This window comes from Pholcus phalangioides, unplaced genomic scaffold (genome assembly GCF_987345545.1).
Source record: "Pholcus phalangioides strain wild (caught in Gottingen) unplaced genomic scaffold, Ppha-v1.0 ptg000010l_1, whole genome shotgun sequence".
Classification (NCBI taxonomy): domain Eukaryota; kingdom Metazoa; phylum Arthropoda; class Arachnida; order Araneae; family Pholcidae; genus Pholcus; species Pholcus phalangioides.
Window position 1 is genome coordinate 44288124 of NW_028301603.1, and position 18157 is coordinate 44306280.

At 35.1% G+C, this 18157-nt stretch overlaps 1 protein-coding gene across 4 annotated transcripts in view; it reads left to right on the plus strand.

Annotated features, from left to right (window-relative positions):
- mxt (Eukaryotic translation initiation factor mextil) overlaps positions 1 to 17647 on the plus strand; it is a 62727-nt gene extending 45080 nt beyond the window's left edge. For all 4 annotated transcript variants that reach the window (XM_089238513.1, XM_089238514.1, XM_089238515.1 and 1 more), the window contains 6 exons: positions 1148 to 1354; positions 5495 to 5548; positions 7804 to 7865; positions 8008 to 8131; positions 11539 to 11744; positions 17431 to 17647. In XM_089238513.1, coding sequence (XP_089094639.1) covers positions 1148 to 1354; positions 5495 to 5548; positions 7804 to 7865; positions 8008 to 8131; positions 11539 to 11744; positions 17431 to 17446 — 669 coding nt within the window. In that variant the 3' untranslated portion in view covers positions 17447 to 17647. The remainder of the gene's footprint in view (positions 1 to 1147; positions 1355 to 5494; positions 5549 to 7803; positions 7866 to 8007; positions 8132 to 11538; positions 11745 to 17430) is intronic.
- Positions 17648 to 18157: the final 510 nt, after the last annotated feature.

An 18157-nucleotide genomic window follows, 5' to 3' on the forward strand; every position in this document is an offset into this window, starting at 1 on the left:
TGGGCAATCAAAATTATGAACATGATTATAAGATAATGGTGTATAGTCCTCCATTCCATAAAGAATCTAGCAATCATCAAATGATTCTTGATAACCTTCGGATATAAAATTTCAAATCACTGTGAACCATATGTATCAAAATCTATGTTATATTTATACAAAAATTGCCACGTTTTAAAAACAAATAAATTCAATTGGTCGAATGGTCAAGTCATTGGTTAAGTCAATGGTTTTGTCTTAAAAACATGGCAATTTTTGTATAAATTAAAACCAGGCAAAGTTTCTCATTTTTGTGATACTATGTTATATTGTCCAGCTTCCACATCAGTTCGATTGTCATCATTGAGTCTTCAGTAATAATAGGTTCTTATATGTATAGTCATGTCCAGACGTCACTACCGTGATGACCGATCATTTATTGCAGATCGACGTCTTCCAGGCTACAAGTTTTAAATCCTCATCTGACTACTGCACTCTCGTGAGGGCGCATACGTGGCTTCAGTGAGTCCCCTTAGTATTGGCTGCAAATCATACTCGTTCACTTGACTGCTGCACTTTCGTGAGGGCACATATGGGTGGGGGGAGTGCCTCCCACCTTTGTTTGTATTTCTTCACCTAGGGACTGCTGAGGGACCTCCCTCTTCATGCATAATCCGATGATGGCCCCAGATGGCCTTGCATAATTTATTACTATTAATTGCTTCCAGCTTCACCTGTTATGTCATTTGTATTTGTCTCAGAGTGGTATCTCAGAGCATTGCAAGACCAGGAAGGACCCATGATATTTTACTCATTAGCCTAGTGCAGCGGTTCTCAACCGGTGCAGAGCAGAGGTAGGAAAATAAAAAAAACAGTGAAATTAAAAAAAATAATTATAAATACTTTTAAATAGTGAAAATAAATCAGGATCTTTGAGGAGTAATTAAAAAATTGGCCGCCATAGAATTTTTTTACTTAAAAGGGCTCGACACAAGTCAAAAAAGGTTGAGAACCGCTGGCCTAGTGGAACCCACTTTACAGACCTGAATCAGTAAAGCCCTGCTAAAGGAAGTGTTGGTTATTTCTTTTTGAATTTATTCTAATATATATTGTATCATATGATTCTCTCGTATATGATTTTTTTTTGCTCCACTCTCCTATTTATCAGGAGAAAGCAGAGGTCATAGCATCAGAAGAAATAGAAGAACCAAGTCACATCATGCCTGTCATGAACCTAGAAGACCAACAATATCCCAGGAAGCAGTTATCACATAGTTTCAGCATGGGTGATGCCTCAATTGGCGAATACAGCGATGAAGTAACTTTCAGCGATGATACTATAAAGCTATCTTGCTCAAGCTTGGAGCTTCTGAAGGTAAGAAATTCTATTTGCTTTTTTTTCTTTCCTTAACCTTTTAACACTAGAAAAACGGACGGGGGGTCTTTATGACCCTGCACGCTGTTTAAGCTTGCATATCTCTGCTAAAAATAAACTGAACCACCTGAAATTTTTCGACTTTTCCTGAATTAGCATGTTCTTATTGTATACCAAAGCTTTTTTCGTTATCTTTTTTTAACAACGAAGATACGAGTGGATATACCTAGAAAGACGGAAGGGGATCATTATGATCCTTCCTTATATCCTAGCACATTATGCCGTAAATACTACTGTTATCGTCACAACTGATTTTTAAATAGGTTATAATCCTTCTGAAAGTCTTTTTTTGCATTTGACCTTCCGTGTGACCTTTCTTTTCCTCTCATTCTTATTTGCAAGTGTCCGTCAGCAGGTGTGTAATTTTTGGTTTTTGTCAAGCATTCTTTCCATATTATCCGATAAATTGTTTGTCCTTTGACGTAGAAAATTTGAGTGCACGTGATAATTTCAAACAGTTTAGAAATGGCGAGAAAACGTATATTTACTGAAGAAGAAATACTCCAGGAGTTGCAAAGATTAGATGAGAGAAACTCTAGAAGCAGTGATGATGAAAGTGCAAAAAAGCATGAAATCTACCATATGTCGAACTGTGGAGAAGCAAGTAGCAGTTCTGTAACAAAGATTTTAATCAAAATAAAATTTGATCGTGCATCAGTTGATACAAAATAGAACGCCACTGAGAAATAAGAAACGTAAAATCGTGAGAAATGATACCTTGTCGAAAAAAAGACCCCAGAAACATTTGCCTGTAATAACGAAACTAAATATGGAGTGGATCAAATGATGCGATTATACACGACCAAGACTGGAAGTCATCGCTGGCCAATGCATGTATTTTCTAACATTTTGGATATGTCAGCGATAAATGCTTTGATTTTGTACAAAAAAGTGGCAGGAAAAAAGATCATTCTGAGAACTTACATATTGCAGTTATGTGAAGAACTCTGTGCTGAGTATTTCAACTTGAAAAGTACAATTCAAAATGCGATAATATGCAAAACACCTATTGATGGAGACAAAAAATGACAGAAATGCCAAGTAAGAAGGAACTGCAAAGATAAGAAAACACCTCAATCTCTCGTACGTAATGCAAAAAACCAGTGTGCGGCAAAAGTGCATCGAGAGAGGTGATTTGTACAAAATGCTTTGAGTGCTAGATAAAAACAAAATATATTAACAAATCACTGGTTTCACCCTTTGTTTTTTGTGTTATAACTCTACTTATGTATTAAAAATGATATACCGTGATTTGAAACATTAAGGTATCCGAAAATTGCAAGAAAAACTATGGGGGGGGGGGGGGTCATTTTGACCCCATCTTGTCTTTCTAGGTATACTCTCGTGATCTGTCTTTCTAGTGTTAAGTGGTTCTTAAGTTTTCACTGATCCACAATTTGAATCACTGAATCCTCTGTAAAGTGTCACATTTTTTCTAGGAAAATATTTTTTCTGATTTTGTGTACCTGATAGTGCTTTCCCTCCTGCCTCCAATTCCAAGAATAATAATGAAAAACCTAAGGAAAAGAGAAATGTTCTGGCATTTTCTATTATTTATACTTAAGACATATTTCTATACATGGGAACTTGGCTAATTCAAACTAGGTTATATAAAATTTTTGAATAATTTGAATTTCAGGAACTCTCCTTGAGTCTCCTGTTCAATTTAATGTCAAATTACCTGTTTAATTTGATTCCCCCCCCCCCTAATATTTTAGATAATTCAAAGTTTGATTTATTTATGTCATTAACACAACATGCAGATATTTTTTGAAATGTTAATGATTTTTTTGAGTTTATGCTAATAGTTTTTCCCTTTAAAGTTGACAGTATTGTGCATTTGAAAAACTCAGAAAAAATAATCCCACTGATGTTCATGAATTCACCAATTAATAACACACTTGAATTAGCCACCAATTTCAACTTGAATTGAGACCACCAATAAAAAGATCATAAAGTTATAAAAACAAGTAAAAATTCCATAATTCGAAAAGCATAGATGATATAGTTCTGCACAGGAAGACAGGATTTTATTAAATGTCAAAAATTTTATTTCCAAAATAGTTATACAGTCGAATCCTGTTATAACGAACTCCAAGAGACTGAAGGAATCACTTCCTTATAACGAAATTTCATTATAAAGGAATTTCCGATTTTTAACATGCGCAAAAAAAAATTGTTGTAGCAGAATTTGATTTTAAAGAAAAAATAGTTATTTACGTTTATATAGCAGTTGTGTATATTTTCCTTGCACCACCTTAATTATGCATCGGCCAAACGGTTGCAAAACAGACGAGCAGTTAATAGGCAAGTATTTGATGTGAATGCACTGTAATTTTGAAAATTCAATGTGGGCCGTGCAATTGCCGATAAGAGAGAAGCAGGATATCTTTCTATTTTTTTCGCTTTATTTTTCCATAAAACGTTACTGGCCCCTCATTTAAAATTCTTGTTATCATCCAAGCCCTTTAACTTGATTTGTAATTACAAGGCAGTGATTTCACGTTCTTCAGGCACCATGGATTTACAAATTTTCCAATTACTATAACTTTTCTTTTTTTTGGTTTTGTTTATGTTATAGCAAAACAAAGCAGTTAAGGGTCACTTGGAGTTTTTGCCACCAAATGCTCTTGTTTTTTTAAATGTCAAAGTTTCGTTGGGTAACAGTTGGAAAAAGATTCCGGCTTTGTCACCTTTGTCTGCATTGAATGCATCGGATTGATTATATGACTTTATCACTTTCGCTATTTTTCAGCAGCTTTCCATTTATTCACATTTTCCATACCAACTGAATTTGCTTCTCCGCAAATCTGTTTTGCTACCACACAATACCGTTCTGTGAAATGATTCAGCTATCCGCCACTTGCTTGAAATTTTTCGCATCCAAAAGCACTTGCGAATTCCAAAACCTTTTCACCTATGAGTGGACCGGTAACTGGCACATTTCGGGAACGAATGTCCTGAAAGCAGGTAAAGACAGCTGCATCCACATCTTGTAAATTTGAAAGTTAGATCTTTTTCCTAGGAGATCCAATAACTACTGTTTGAATTTACAATTTCAATTTCGTCTGATTTTTTTCAAAAACGTTGAAAGAGTAGATGGAGATTGACTCGTTTGTTTAAACTTGTTTTCGAGTTCTTTATAATAGATTTTTCATTTCGTTATACCGAAATTGTACAATACATTGTTGCTATGTAAATTGATTTGAAGGATTGGAAAAGTTTTCGTTAAAAGATTTTCGCTATAACGGTATTCGACTGTATTTATTATCGACAGGTGGCGCTAAATTTTGTCAATTATAATATTCCGTGCTATCTGTTGATTAAGAAGTGTAACTATTCCATCCACGTATTTTCGCAGTTATTGAAAAACTTTAGGTCTAAGATATCACTCGCATATATACAAGGAATGTTGTCCATAAAAGGCTGTTTTTGACTATATTTTCCTGGTTTTTTTTTGCAGTATTATATCTGGATTATTTTTGTTGGTTTAGCCCATCTTTTTTTTGGTTTGTTATATCCACAGCGTGTTTTAAGCAGGGTATAACAGAGATAAAAATGTATAGACGTGAATGGGACAAATTTTAAGGATTTCACAACCATATTTTTTATCCACTGGCTATGTTATATGTATACCCGATTGTGTATGCAACTTTTTTGGATTTCGGAAAATGATGCTATAAAAAGCATTTGAAAAATAAGGTTAAATTAATAGAAAATAGGGATACTTTTTTTTAATGCGAAATTTTTGATTTAAACCGTTTCATTTATTCAAGTTGTTTTTCGTGTGTGTGTGTATGTACGAAAGTGAAATTTTTCATTTGGAATTCATTATTGTGAATAAATGCAAAATTTCTGATCTGAATTTTTTTTTTTCGCAAATAAATGCAAAGTTTCTGATTAAAAAAAATTTTTTGCGAAATTTACGTATCCCTAATGATTATATAGGGGAAATTATTTTTTCTTTTGCAAATGCAGAGTTATGTCTCTGACTGATTGCGTAATTTGAGAGTTGAAGGTTTATATTTTGTGTTGGTTCATTCATATATGTGTATATTCATAGTTTGTGTACAATTCTAGATTTCTAAATATGTGCTGACAAAGCATTTTGCTGAACAATCTGGAGTCTATAAGGTAATTTGTGAGAGCATAACATTTATTTCTCCTATGCTTTTGATTTGTATGAAATACTATCTATATATACACTATATCACCATGGTTGCCAATCACTATTGGGCTGAATTGCTACAAAATGTTCCATTTCACTAATAAATGAAAGATGGACTTTGCCAAATATGATGAGTCTCCATTCATGCCGATGTTACTGAACAGTGGGTCGATTAGGCTACAATTTTTATTTATTTTTTTCAAATCCAAGGATGACATTACTCTCCACTATCCATACAGAGATTTAATCAACTGGCTGAAGTGAAAAGGAATTTAGGCAGGAAAGAAAGAAAATTCATCTTCGCTTCAGCCAGCTGTTGAATAAATCTTTATCTACAGCAGAGAGTGACATCATCCTTGGATAAGTCACCATCTTATTAGCAGTGTCAGCAATTGTGAGCTTTGACCTGAGTCAAGTCAGACCATCCATGTACAATCCCGTTCAGTACACACGACCTCTAAGGAAAGATTGAAATTTGTTGCTTTTGTAGTACAAAGGTAACAAATTTCAATATTTCCTTACTACAAAGTAGTTCAATTTTTCCTAGGCTACAATCTAGGGCACTCACCTGGCGAATGAGAGGATGTGGATTGAATTCCTTGCAAGAACTGTTGAATTTCCTTCCTTTCCTAAATTTATCCTCACATTAACCAGCTGTTGATTAAATCTTCATAATTTTTTTTTTGTCTGTTATAAGCCGAATTGCTGCAGTTGATAAAAGCTATTAAGATGCTGCAGATTGAGAGTGTGTAATTGAGATTGTGTAATATGAGTTATTGGCATTTATATGTTTATTTTGGCAGAGAGAAAGAGATTTGAAAGAAGTCTCATCATTAAAGATGTCATCATTATTAACGCTTGAAAATGCAGGGTTTAATAGCGCTTGAAAATGCAGTTATGCTTTAAAAAATAAAAATACTCAGTCATGAAAATTTTCTTCTCAATGGCAGTTGATCCTCTGCAATGTCTTTGCATAGAATTTTATATTCTCAAAACAATTTAGTGGAATGACCAAACAGGGTATGCCGATCATGATTTAAATTACATGATTATTTTGAAAAATTATTGATTTATATCAAAGAAATTAAATTCGGTTTCAATGATATTGAAATAAAAATAGCCTGGTAGGGGTTATGCACGTTACTGATAAAGGTTGCGTGTTACTGGTAAAGTCTGTGATTAAAAGTATAGAAGATCTTTGGGGTAAATATAGACTTTCTTGAACTTAATCCCTAGATACAATGCAGAAAGAAAGCTGCTCTATTTCTAAATTTTGTGCATGGAAAAAATTGATGGAAAATATAGGGAGTTGAACTTGGCTAAGCTGCACTGAGTATTTTCATGGGTTTTCAACTTTATTTTTTGTATTAAAATTTTAAATTCTCATTTTTTTAACCAAAACCCATTAAATTTGTGAAAGAATAAAAGTGTTTAAACTATATTAAGCAACATCATGCAAGTTGGAAACACATCCAGCAATTGTGCAAGAAACAATCTTGTCAGTAGAATTTGTTTTATTTGGTTGATGCTGAATGGCCCTTTGGTTGTACATCTAGTGAATTGGAGATGTCTGTGGACCATATGTGTGATACTGAGTTGCTACCAAGCATTCCCGTCGATGGCAGGGGAGCCTTCATGAATAAAAGCACTTCTTTGTATAAAAAAAATGTTATCCAGAGTTAATTATTGTTGCTCAACGACCTTTCATGTTACATAAACACAAATGTTTAGTATTCACATTTTTTGTTTGTAATTTGTTTGTAGTTTATTCATTAATACTTAATTAAATTTGAGCAATTAGGAGGAGAAAACAGGTGATATGAAAATATGCATTCTTAATGATTAACAAGATTTGTTTTAATTGATGTAGTATAGTAAGAAATCTGAGAATATAGGGGGGGGGGGGGTAAAAATGGCACTTTTTGTGTCAATCCTGTGTAAGTACTTCAGAGTAATGTCAATAATTTCTTGTATCTTTAACATTAGCTCTTTGACTATCATAAGTCTTTCGTTATACTGAGATTCTTGCTATAAGCTGTACTTGTATCTCTCAGACTTTCATTATACTATACAGCGCACCTTGTCTTCTAAGTACCACACATCATGTAAATGTGTATAATTACAGGTGTCTATAGCTTTATTGTGACCTGTATGTTATTTCTGTAATTTTTTCCTGTTGATTCTATTGCTGATGATTTTTCTTCACACATATACCTTTCAGGCAGAGCAAATTCTACCACCACACAGATCTGATACCATGAATTTCGAAACATACATGCCAAAGTAATTATCCAGTATTTCAATATTTATTCAAGTAAATGCTTCGATAATGGATAAAAAAAAGAAATATAAGTAATTGTGATGAAAATTATCAGAGTTGAAGTACTCTCACAATTGATAACTCGTTCCTTTTACTTCATTTTAGGAATTCTCTGCAGAGATCCTCATGGATGGGAAGTGTTGAGAGCACAGCATCTGTATCAACTCTGGACACATCATCCGAGGACGAACCATTCAGAAATGGCAATGTGCGAAAGCATTCTTTGAATGTGAGTAACTACTTTTATAACTGATGCCTTTCTGTTCCATCGTCTAAGTTCCTTTCCGTTTTGTTGTGCTCCCTTGGAAATCCCTGTTGATATTGACCTAACATTCCTCCACGTGTGATCATTTTGTAATCAAGTTGTTTATGAAGTGACTAATCCTGAAGTCTCGCCTTTTTTTTTTAGCATTTTTTGCTGTTTTATTGATGACTAAGAATAGTCATTTTGGTGTTCAGAATATTTTTGTTACGCTCATGTTTTTGAGCTACGTTTATCACCTTTTGGTTTTGAGATAATAAATGATATAACTGCATAACATTTGTGCTCAATCGTGCTTTTAGCTTTGAATTTTTCCCCCAGAATTATTATGCACTATGTATTTGCAGTTTTTCTTGTTTTATAGAGAACTGAAATAGAAATATAGAAGCTCAAGTTATAGACATATTTCATATGTATATGTGTATAATCACAACTGCTGGAGAGACACCTAGGCTCTATCACACAGGATAATTTAAGTACATTGTCCCATGGAAACTCGGGTGCTTCCAGAGATTTATTGAATATTAAAATTACATTGCTGGCTGCAAATACAAATTTTTATACATGGGCAGGAGAAATCATGCACATTGCCAGTGAGTTCCAGCTAATATAATCAAATCAAAATAAAATTTGTTAAATAAAACTAATCACATGTATACAATCAGCAATAAATCAATAAAAATGTACAATATATCAATAAATAAATTCTGAGTTTATATTATCACAACAGGTACAGTTCTTGATAATATACTAGTATCAAGTTCCAGTCAGTCACATTTTCTGCACAAGTGTTAACTCGAAGCGGATAGTTGTTGTTGTTGTATGTGCAGCGACCTGCGGATACAAAGTGGACTCAAAGTTGCCATGTTCAGGGGCGTAGCCAGAAATTTCGTTCGGGGGGGGGGGACCAAAGTGACAGAACAATGGATTTGGCCATCTTTTTCCCTTTTTTTGGTAATTTTCTCACATTTCAGGGGGGGGGGGGGACCAGACCCCCAAGTCCTCCCCCTCCTCGCTACGCCCTTCGCCATGTTCACACCTGGATCTGTTGACAGTTGCACCAAAGAATCTTCATTGACCTCAATGAAATATATCAACTGTTGGAGTCATCTCATAGCATCAGCATGGCAATTGATGTTCCTTCTCCACTGACATACATTTGCGGCACTTGTTCCTCAGGTGGGCTGTTCGATGGCATAATGTAACTGCGCATCTTCCAAGCTGTACACACAATTTCAATTAGCAATGCGCTTAAAGCATTAAGCTAGGGAAAAGGGGCCAATGCCACTAAAGAACATTATGGCCTCCCGATGCCAAACCTGGCATTTCTTGGAGACCTTTGGTATCATGTGATAAATAATTTTTCCCAGCCTATCAGCATGCCTTCATTTCTGCTGCCACTGATTGAGCATGTGCCTCCGAAAATGCGCTTTTGCTGCTGACGATGGCAATGCTACGCTGGTGTCACACTTTTTCGTGATTGCTGTCATCTTAGCTAGTTGGTCAACCCGTTTGTTTCCCAACTCACCCATGTGCGCCCGTATCCATCAAACTTGGATGTTCAGGTTTTTGTGGAGGACTTTTCCAGCTTCTCTTACCATACTGTGTGACGTAAGCGAGTTATCTGTAGCGTACAGACTAGATAAGCTATCAGAATAAATAGTCACTGTGGTATTCAAGGTTTCCGCCTTCCTTATTGTTTGAGCAAAGCCATTAGTTCTTCCTGAAACACAGTTTTCATGTCACAATTTGGTCTATCACAACTGCCTAATTAGCATTATTAGAAAGTCATTTCAATACCAAAGTTTTGACTCTGATTTTTGAAAAAGAAAAAAAGAAGACAGCTATAATTAGGTAAAATATGACATTGTCCTGGGAAAAGGGTCACCCTATGCACTTCATAAAAATCACAGATTTTCCCTTTTATTTGTATGACAATGAAACTGCTTTTTTATGACAAATACAGCTTTCTCTCACCTACAAATTGGCACCTATATTATTATATTATTTTGTCATTTCAAGCAGTTATTGATGCTTATTGGTCTTTTTAAAATACCTCTCCTCTTTTCCAAGTTGCGTCAAACCATGTGTTTGTGCCAAAATTACCCTCTATCATCCAACTACTGCATGCGTGCCCCCATACTTTCTAGAATGGAAAGGGTTTGTTTCATTGTGCTTTTTTTTTTTTGTCACCCCTCAAAAAGTTTGTTGTATTAGTTCATAAACATCCTATATAGAGAGCAGGGGTACACAAATAGTATTATGGGTTCCAACATAATTTTAACGAACAATGTATATGATGGCTCTACTGCACAGTAAACAAATGACTGTGTCAAAACTTACATTAGGATATTTAAATATCCTAATGTAAGTTTTGACACACAGTCATTACATTAGGATATTTAAATATCCTAATGTAATGATGCATCTCAATGTCTGCATTGATGGATCAACATAAGAAATTTTCTCCAAAACATCAGGGTGGATCAAATGCAGCCTGAATGCTTTAATGAATTTATTGAGTTGAATGGAAAGAGATGTGAGTATATCAGATGACATTAGACAGAATTAAACAGAACAAGGTTTGGGAAAATCAATGTTTTCATAACAAGAAGTCGCAGTAAGCATTTGAGCACACATCCCATTGCTTGAGGAGAAGGCGGATACTGTTTGTGAAGGATTTTCAGTTGATCTGATACAGTTACACATCAAATGCATTTACTGATCATCAACTACTCCAGTTGCTGCATAAATCCATTAAACACGAATAACCCAGCATAGTTTTGTGAAGTGTGATTTTGTGATATGACAGTGTCTGTGTCTCCTGACTCATGTTTTCTTATACATTTTATCAGTGATTTATTTAAACAAACGAAAGTCACACTGGCAGATTTGCACTATTGAATGAGTGGTGCCGAACCTCTCATCCTCTACAGTGCATTCTGTCTTTCTTACATAATGCTTATTATGTAAGAAAGAAAGACAGAATGTTATACTTGGGATATTAACGTTTAACTCTTGCACACTATTGAATATGCCTTTTCACTTGTCTGAACAAATTACATGAAATTGGGACTATTCTACTTCAGGGTGATCAAAAGGTTAAGTGGCAAGAAACCTGGCAGAAAGAATACACGCTTGCATTCATGTAAAAGGCTCATATTTTGAACACATGTTGTGACATTTTGAAAAAATACTTTGTTTTTTTATTTATTTCTTAATAGCATTTAAAAAATAAAATATTTTAGAACAGGCTACATGACTTTTGGATCACCCTGTGTTTTCTTTTCGTTCGGGATAATGTAGGTGTTGGATTTTTTTCCCTTGTGCTGAATGTTTGTATCGTATTTTGTAACTTTCCATTGGAAATGTAGGAAGAGCTTCCGTTGCAGCAGTTGTCTGTAACGTCACCCCCTCTACCTGATCATCCAGAGGAGGTCACCCCACACATATCGCCACCGGAGCCTCGCAAAATAGCTTACAGTCGGGATGACCTGATGAAATATAGCAAATCACCTTTGTGCGATCACCAACCAGATATTCCCGAAGACGTTCTTTCAAGTTTCCCTCACTTCCTTGCGTAAGTTGCTTTACTATATATTTCTTCCCATTTGCTTGTATCTTTATTTATAGTCTATTTCGATGGAGTCATATCATTATCATACTTCATTAAAAAACAAAACAAGACAGTGGTTTTATTGCAAACAAAAAGAAAAATACAGTTATCACGTGTTACTGATAAATGAAAATGTGATAAGAACTTACACAGCCATAACCATACACAGCCCATCACTGTCCATAGAGGCAATTTACTACCATCTAACCTGTGATCAGATGGCTGCATCAGAATTTATTATTGCTGAAATAATTAAAAAATCATACATGTAATCTCGTAAACATGCCTTTGAGAAATTTCTAACAAATTTGTGCACGCCAGAAAATGTGGGTATTTCCAAACGAATTTCCCTCAACCTCTTTAATGTTGAAGATTAGTCAATACTCCATGGATCCTCTGTAGCATCAGAAGGTCAGTTTTAATGCCCTCCCCCATAAAATAATAAAATTTATTGTTTTTTTCCATTCATATATCATTGAGAGTTGAATAAATACCGTGAAAAACACTGCCAAAATGTATTTATGATGTTCAAGTTACAAAGTGTTTGGTTCAAGAAGTGCTGCCTTCTTTCTTCCACATCAAAATGAAAGTGGCAGATGTCTGAATTTTTTTGTTGAAGGTCTGGTTTTCCCTCTGTGGAAAGTTTTTTCAAATGGAAGACTCGCCTTTATTCAAACCTCACAGATGAAAAACAACAGAGAAATCAAACTTCAGCCAACATCCACTGTGGATTCTTATGAAGTTTAGCAGACCACACAGCTGCAGAATTAATTATTGTGCAACTTAATCATATAGAAACATGCATAGCGTATTATGTAAAAGATGAATGTAGTTATACTGATGAGGTGCAACAAATTTTTACGACAGCCGTATATGGTGTTTTGCAACATGGACAACGCAATGAACCCACAGCCAATTGAAAATTTTCTGCAGTAAAAAATTCCCTGTTTTCCAGCTTCGAGGCGCGAATGCAAGCTGGTGTCCTATTTAAAAAGTCTCTCCATAGAAAGCAGGCAAACCTACAACACGATACTCACACGACATGAAAAAAAAATTCAAGCATCACCATCTTTACTTCAGAAAAGGGAAGATAGATGGCAACACGAACACAAAGCAAGCTCAAGTGAACAACATAAATGCGTTAGGGCAGTGTTTCTTAACCTTTTTCACCCGTGGCCTCCTTTTGGACCATATTTTTTTCTCGTGGCTCCCCTGTCTTACCCAGGGTCTTTGACCCTCATCCAGAAGCGAGATTCTTTCTACATATTGAATTGATTTTTCAGTAAATTTATATTGAACCAAAAATTTTGTAAATAACATTGGTCTCCAGACCACTCTGGGCTAGAATTTGTTGAACACCCCTCTAGTCCGAGTTCTATTTAGGGCAGTCTCACCATCATGGGCCCCTAGGCAAAATGATGTTCTGTAGTCCCATACTTCGCTGGAAATAACAGTCTACAAACAGTATTTACCATTTATCTTCAAAATTTATTGTTCTGTATAAAATCTCATGAGGTGGACTGGAGGGTCACTTATGGACATGAGACCCCCCCCCCGACATGGCCCTTCACAGGAGTGGGACTGACAGCTGCAGCCTGGGCACCCGATATTATTCTCATCAGTTTGTGTTTTTTCACAGTATAAATTTAATATAGTGGAACTCACGAAAAATCTACCCAGGAGACATACGAAAGACCCCATCCTAGGGTTCCTGCTGTAAAATGTAGAGGGTCAGACAAGGATGGGTCAGACTTAAGATGACCCTGGATTTATAGGTGGTTTTGTTGGATTCTATAAGTAGTCACACCCCTATATTTCACACAAAACATACATGCTTAACCTGTGGCTCGGGGGGCTAAACGTGGCCCTCAGAGTAATCTGATATGGCCTGTGACCACAAACTTTGTAAAAATGAACGAAGCATCACATTTAAGTGGCCTGTGGCACATTTACAAATAATTTAATTGACCAACAGCACATTTTCAGGTCACTTGAGTGGCCCGCAACACAGTTTCAAACCAATGAAATGTGGCCTGCACTCTTCAAAGGGTTGAACACCCTTGACTTAAAAGGTTAATTTCTTCACACTTAAATTTTTCTTCTCAGCTCTCAGGTGCCACAAAACAAGTGAAAAGTAATGTTTCTGTTAACTTTTTCTAAGATACAGCGAGTGCCTTCCATATTGATAGCATGCACTGATATAAATTCCAAAAAATTTTGTATTGTCCACAGATTCCAATTTAGTAACCAGACAAAAAATTTCAGGTGCAAATGTTAATTTTTTAGTCACCATGACCACCTGGTGCCTGGGATTTGTCATGCACTGCTATAGATAGAAGATTAATTCACACAAAATTTCTATAAACTACACAGGGTGGGCATTAAATGTTGGGGGGGGGGCATGTTCTTTAGCTCTGTTGCTTCTAACTGGTATGTACATTTTATTTTCTGAAGTCCCTCATCTTTTCACACCCGAAGCAGAATATGCATAAAACTGCAATGTATGTCACAGAACAATCAGTACTGTTGCAGAGAATTTAAAGAAAAGTATAGAAAAAACACTATTATGGGAATTTTCACCACAGAACATTTCTAGTCCGCCGAGGGCTTGTTGCAGAACAATGAAAAATATTCTGCTTTGGGGGGCTTTTTCACTTGATTAATTCTCAAATTAAGTGGGTCCCTGTTATGCAAAGAGTCAACCTTTATTGATAGTATCTTGGAATGTATGGGCGGATTTTATCGGCGTGATGACTTGTTGGTTTTTCTCAGAGTGGTAGGCTGTGAGCATGCAAGTGATGTGGTTCTGAAACTTAAATCTTGAGTTAGTATGAGATATCATTTTTTTTGAATAGCATTTCTCTTTGTTTTTTAAAGAGCGGTTAAAGTTTGTTATTGAATGAAATTTTGTTCAATTTCAAAAGTGACTTGTTGAATGTTCGGAGGAAAAAAGGAAAATTATATAGAAATTATAAAAAATCAGAAAGAGAAATAGTTATTATGCTAATGATAGTATGGCCTTTGTGGTGGTCGAGTGAGCATACTGACAAGCATTGGGAGATCCGGGTTCAAATCCCACTGGCACCACAGTGGTGGTCGGCTGAAGTTGGTTTTCTGTGGTTCCTAACTTTTAGGCGCGAATGCAAACAGACACAAAGAGTCTTGTTGTCTTGCCACAAAGAGCAACAGGCTTACAATGGTACTTATTCAGTCATTATATTTCACTCGCAGTTGGAAAAATTGATGACAGCTGACAGCGTTACATATAACAAGCATTAAAAAAAAAAACTTCTCGTTAGGTTCAACACATTTACGCTCACATTCCAGCATGTACCAATTCGTTAGAAATTCCGTAGATGAATGTGTACCAGGTGCATGTACAGTTGAGTAGTAGTAGTACAGTTTTGACTGCGGCAAGGTTTGTTGAACATATAGAAATACATGAACTACCACCACAAAAGTGCTCAAACTAGAAATGAAAATCCTTTTCCATTCATAACACAGTCATTTTCACTGTATAGGCCTAGTTTTTCTCAAGTTTAAGCACAAGAAAGAATATACTAATACCAAGAGAAATTAATAGCAAATAAACTTTTGATATTTTTTTTCTTATTACATACCTTAATATCATATCTATGATTCACATGAAAAGTCTCAAGTAATAATTCAGTAATGATTCTCTTGATATAAAATTAGACATTTGAATCAGTCTCAAAAGTTTAAGCATAACACAAAGAAATCCTGAAACAATACCATTGCTGCCAATTGTGGAGGATAAGAATTAGGGATGTTTTTTCGTGGGATCGAAATTTTTGTATAAAAATGAATATAAAGGGATTTTTGAAAAATATAGGGATTTTTTTCCCCTCTGCAAAAACATGACATCGCCCAAACCATCGCAGATTAGCATCAAGTTGCTAATCATTCCCAATCAGTAGGTTAAATTACCTATCATTACTACTCCCAAATCAAATCTTGCCAACAAAAAAAAAATTGATATTGGGCCTGAAATGGGACAAGCAGACTTAACAGGATGTCTAGTCAAAGATACAAGTCATCGTGTCACCTTCAGATGCCAAAAGGTTGAAATGACGCTGGCTGTTTGATGAATTTCATCTCCCCCCCCCCCCTGAAAATAAAATATTCTTTTTGTGATTTGCGACAGTTCTTTCTTTTAACTTGTGACATAATTTTTTCAGTGGTAAAAAGTGAAAGACACTTTTTTCCAAGTAAATTCTTTGGGAATCATTTTTTTCCCCAAAAGTAGGGATTTTTTACAATCATGATACGAAAAATTCTTATATCTCCTGAATTTCAGAGTCGAGGAGACTTGGCAGCTACATGCAATCCCAAAATTAAGTGCTGTTTCCTGTCATTTAAAAAAACATGTCTTAAGCACAGAGTTTATTGCAGGATTTGTGGGTTTCAGGGGAATGCCAGCATTCTCGATAACAACACTGCATCCTTTTAGAGGAGTTTATTGTTCTCCACGCTTATAAACCTCATGGATGAGAAATGCCACAAAGATTCTTTGTCTGGTTTAGACCGTTGGCTCAATGCTGGCTACTTCATAACTAAGAAAATTTATTGTGAGTGCTTAGGGCACAAATCATTTGTCACTACTGGGATCAAAAATAGGCACATGAGCAAACACAAGAGTCTAGAATTATAACTCATTACAATTATCTTTTATTTCTGAATTTAACATTATTATATTTAAATTTAGTTGATCTTAAAAAGTTTGAATTTCACCATGTCTTGCTCCCTTGATTTGACTATCCAAATCTTCAATCCATGTAGAATCTGTCCTTCAAAATGCCAATCACTCTTGAACTATGTCATCGACTTTCTTTACTTACATGATCTCATGTGAGATGTTCTGAGGATGATTAAACAGCCAGAGTTGAATTCAGGAACATCGTTGACAGAGGATCAGACTCCCCAGGTGATGTCACAGTTTTCTTGGCATATTCTGCATTGGGGAATTGGCACCTTTTTCGGGACCAGTCTGCCTGTCCAAATACGTGTTGCACGTGGCTGTCCAGATCTCGGTTTTCTATCAAAAACGTTCATATATTGAAGAACTTGATATATATCATGATTTGATCAGTTAAGAACATTAGAAATTTGGCCAACTGTCATACCTTCCAATTTGCATTTAAATATGCTGGAAATCTTCGTGAACTGCGATGACTGTGACGTTTTGATTCACTATCAAAAACTTTTCCTGTTTTATACTACTGTGAAAACACGCCATTTCACACAATGTCTTCATTCAAATTTGTATAAAGTGCTGAAAATTTGAGACAATGATTTCCCTCCAAAAATAAATATTGTTTCAACTAAAGTTCAGTTTTGTGTTCACCAAAATATATTTATTTTATTCGATTAAGATTGCACTTTAAAACCTCTGAATATTATTTAAAATTTGTGTTTTTGGTTTCATCTTGTGCTCAAACTTTTGAGACCAATTATGTCAACAAAAATGGTTTGTTTGGAGCTCTACACAAATTATGGTAACCAACAGTTTTCAGCTCCCTGATGTATATACGGCTTTTATGCATGTAACTTTTTTGATAATTATTATCAAATTCTCAACATAATACAACTATCAAGTTGAGATTTTAATGGAGATGAATTTATTTTTCAGAGCAGAGAAAAGCTGATAAACTCGTGTGGGAGAGGAGCGGCGTAACTCTTAGGTGCTTCAATGGTTGTGTGCTTTAACTTTTGCTGGTCGTCATCTTTATCGAAAAAAATAAATTTTTATATAATCAAAATACTTTGTCACATGGGATAGTCATGAATTATTGAACGATTATTGTGTGGAATTAATAAAATTGGTTTTTATTAATAAAGAAATTTTGTTTTTAAGATTTGAAACCACTTTGAATATGCTGCTACAGTGAAACTTTCCCGATCTGCAGTCTTAAATGTATTTCACTCTGTGTTAGTAGACAGTGAAATCAGGTGAATTCCAATTTATTAATTTTTGGTCATAAACGAAGAATTTATCATGTTTAATCCCAAGCTTGTGTTGTCAAAAATGATATATTGTCAATTAATTACTTAACTGAACATAACTGTGGTCCAGGATGGTGAATTAAAATGGTATAATTTTACTTTTGTTTTTTGATATGTGTGAAGGAAGCCAACATTGCAAGACTGATGTCATGAATGTGTATTTCTTCTTCACACTTATTTTAATTTAATTTTCATTACAAATATGTCTGGGTAAAAATTAATTGGTTTAATGAAGACAAAAAAAAAAAAAGGGTTATAAATTTTTCCATATTTATCAGATTTTCCAACTTTATTTAACAGGGTTTTGCCAAACAAATTTTCCCTCTTCTCAAAAATATAGACGTAGAAGTGGT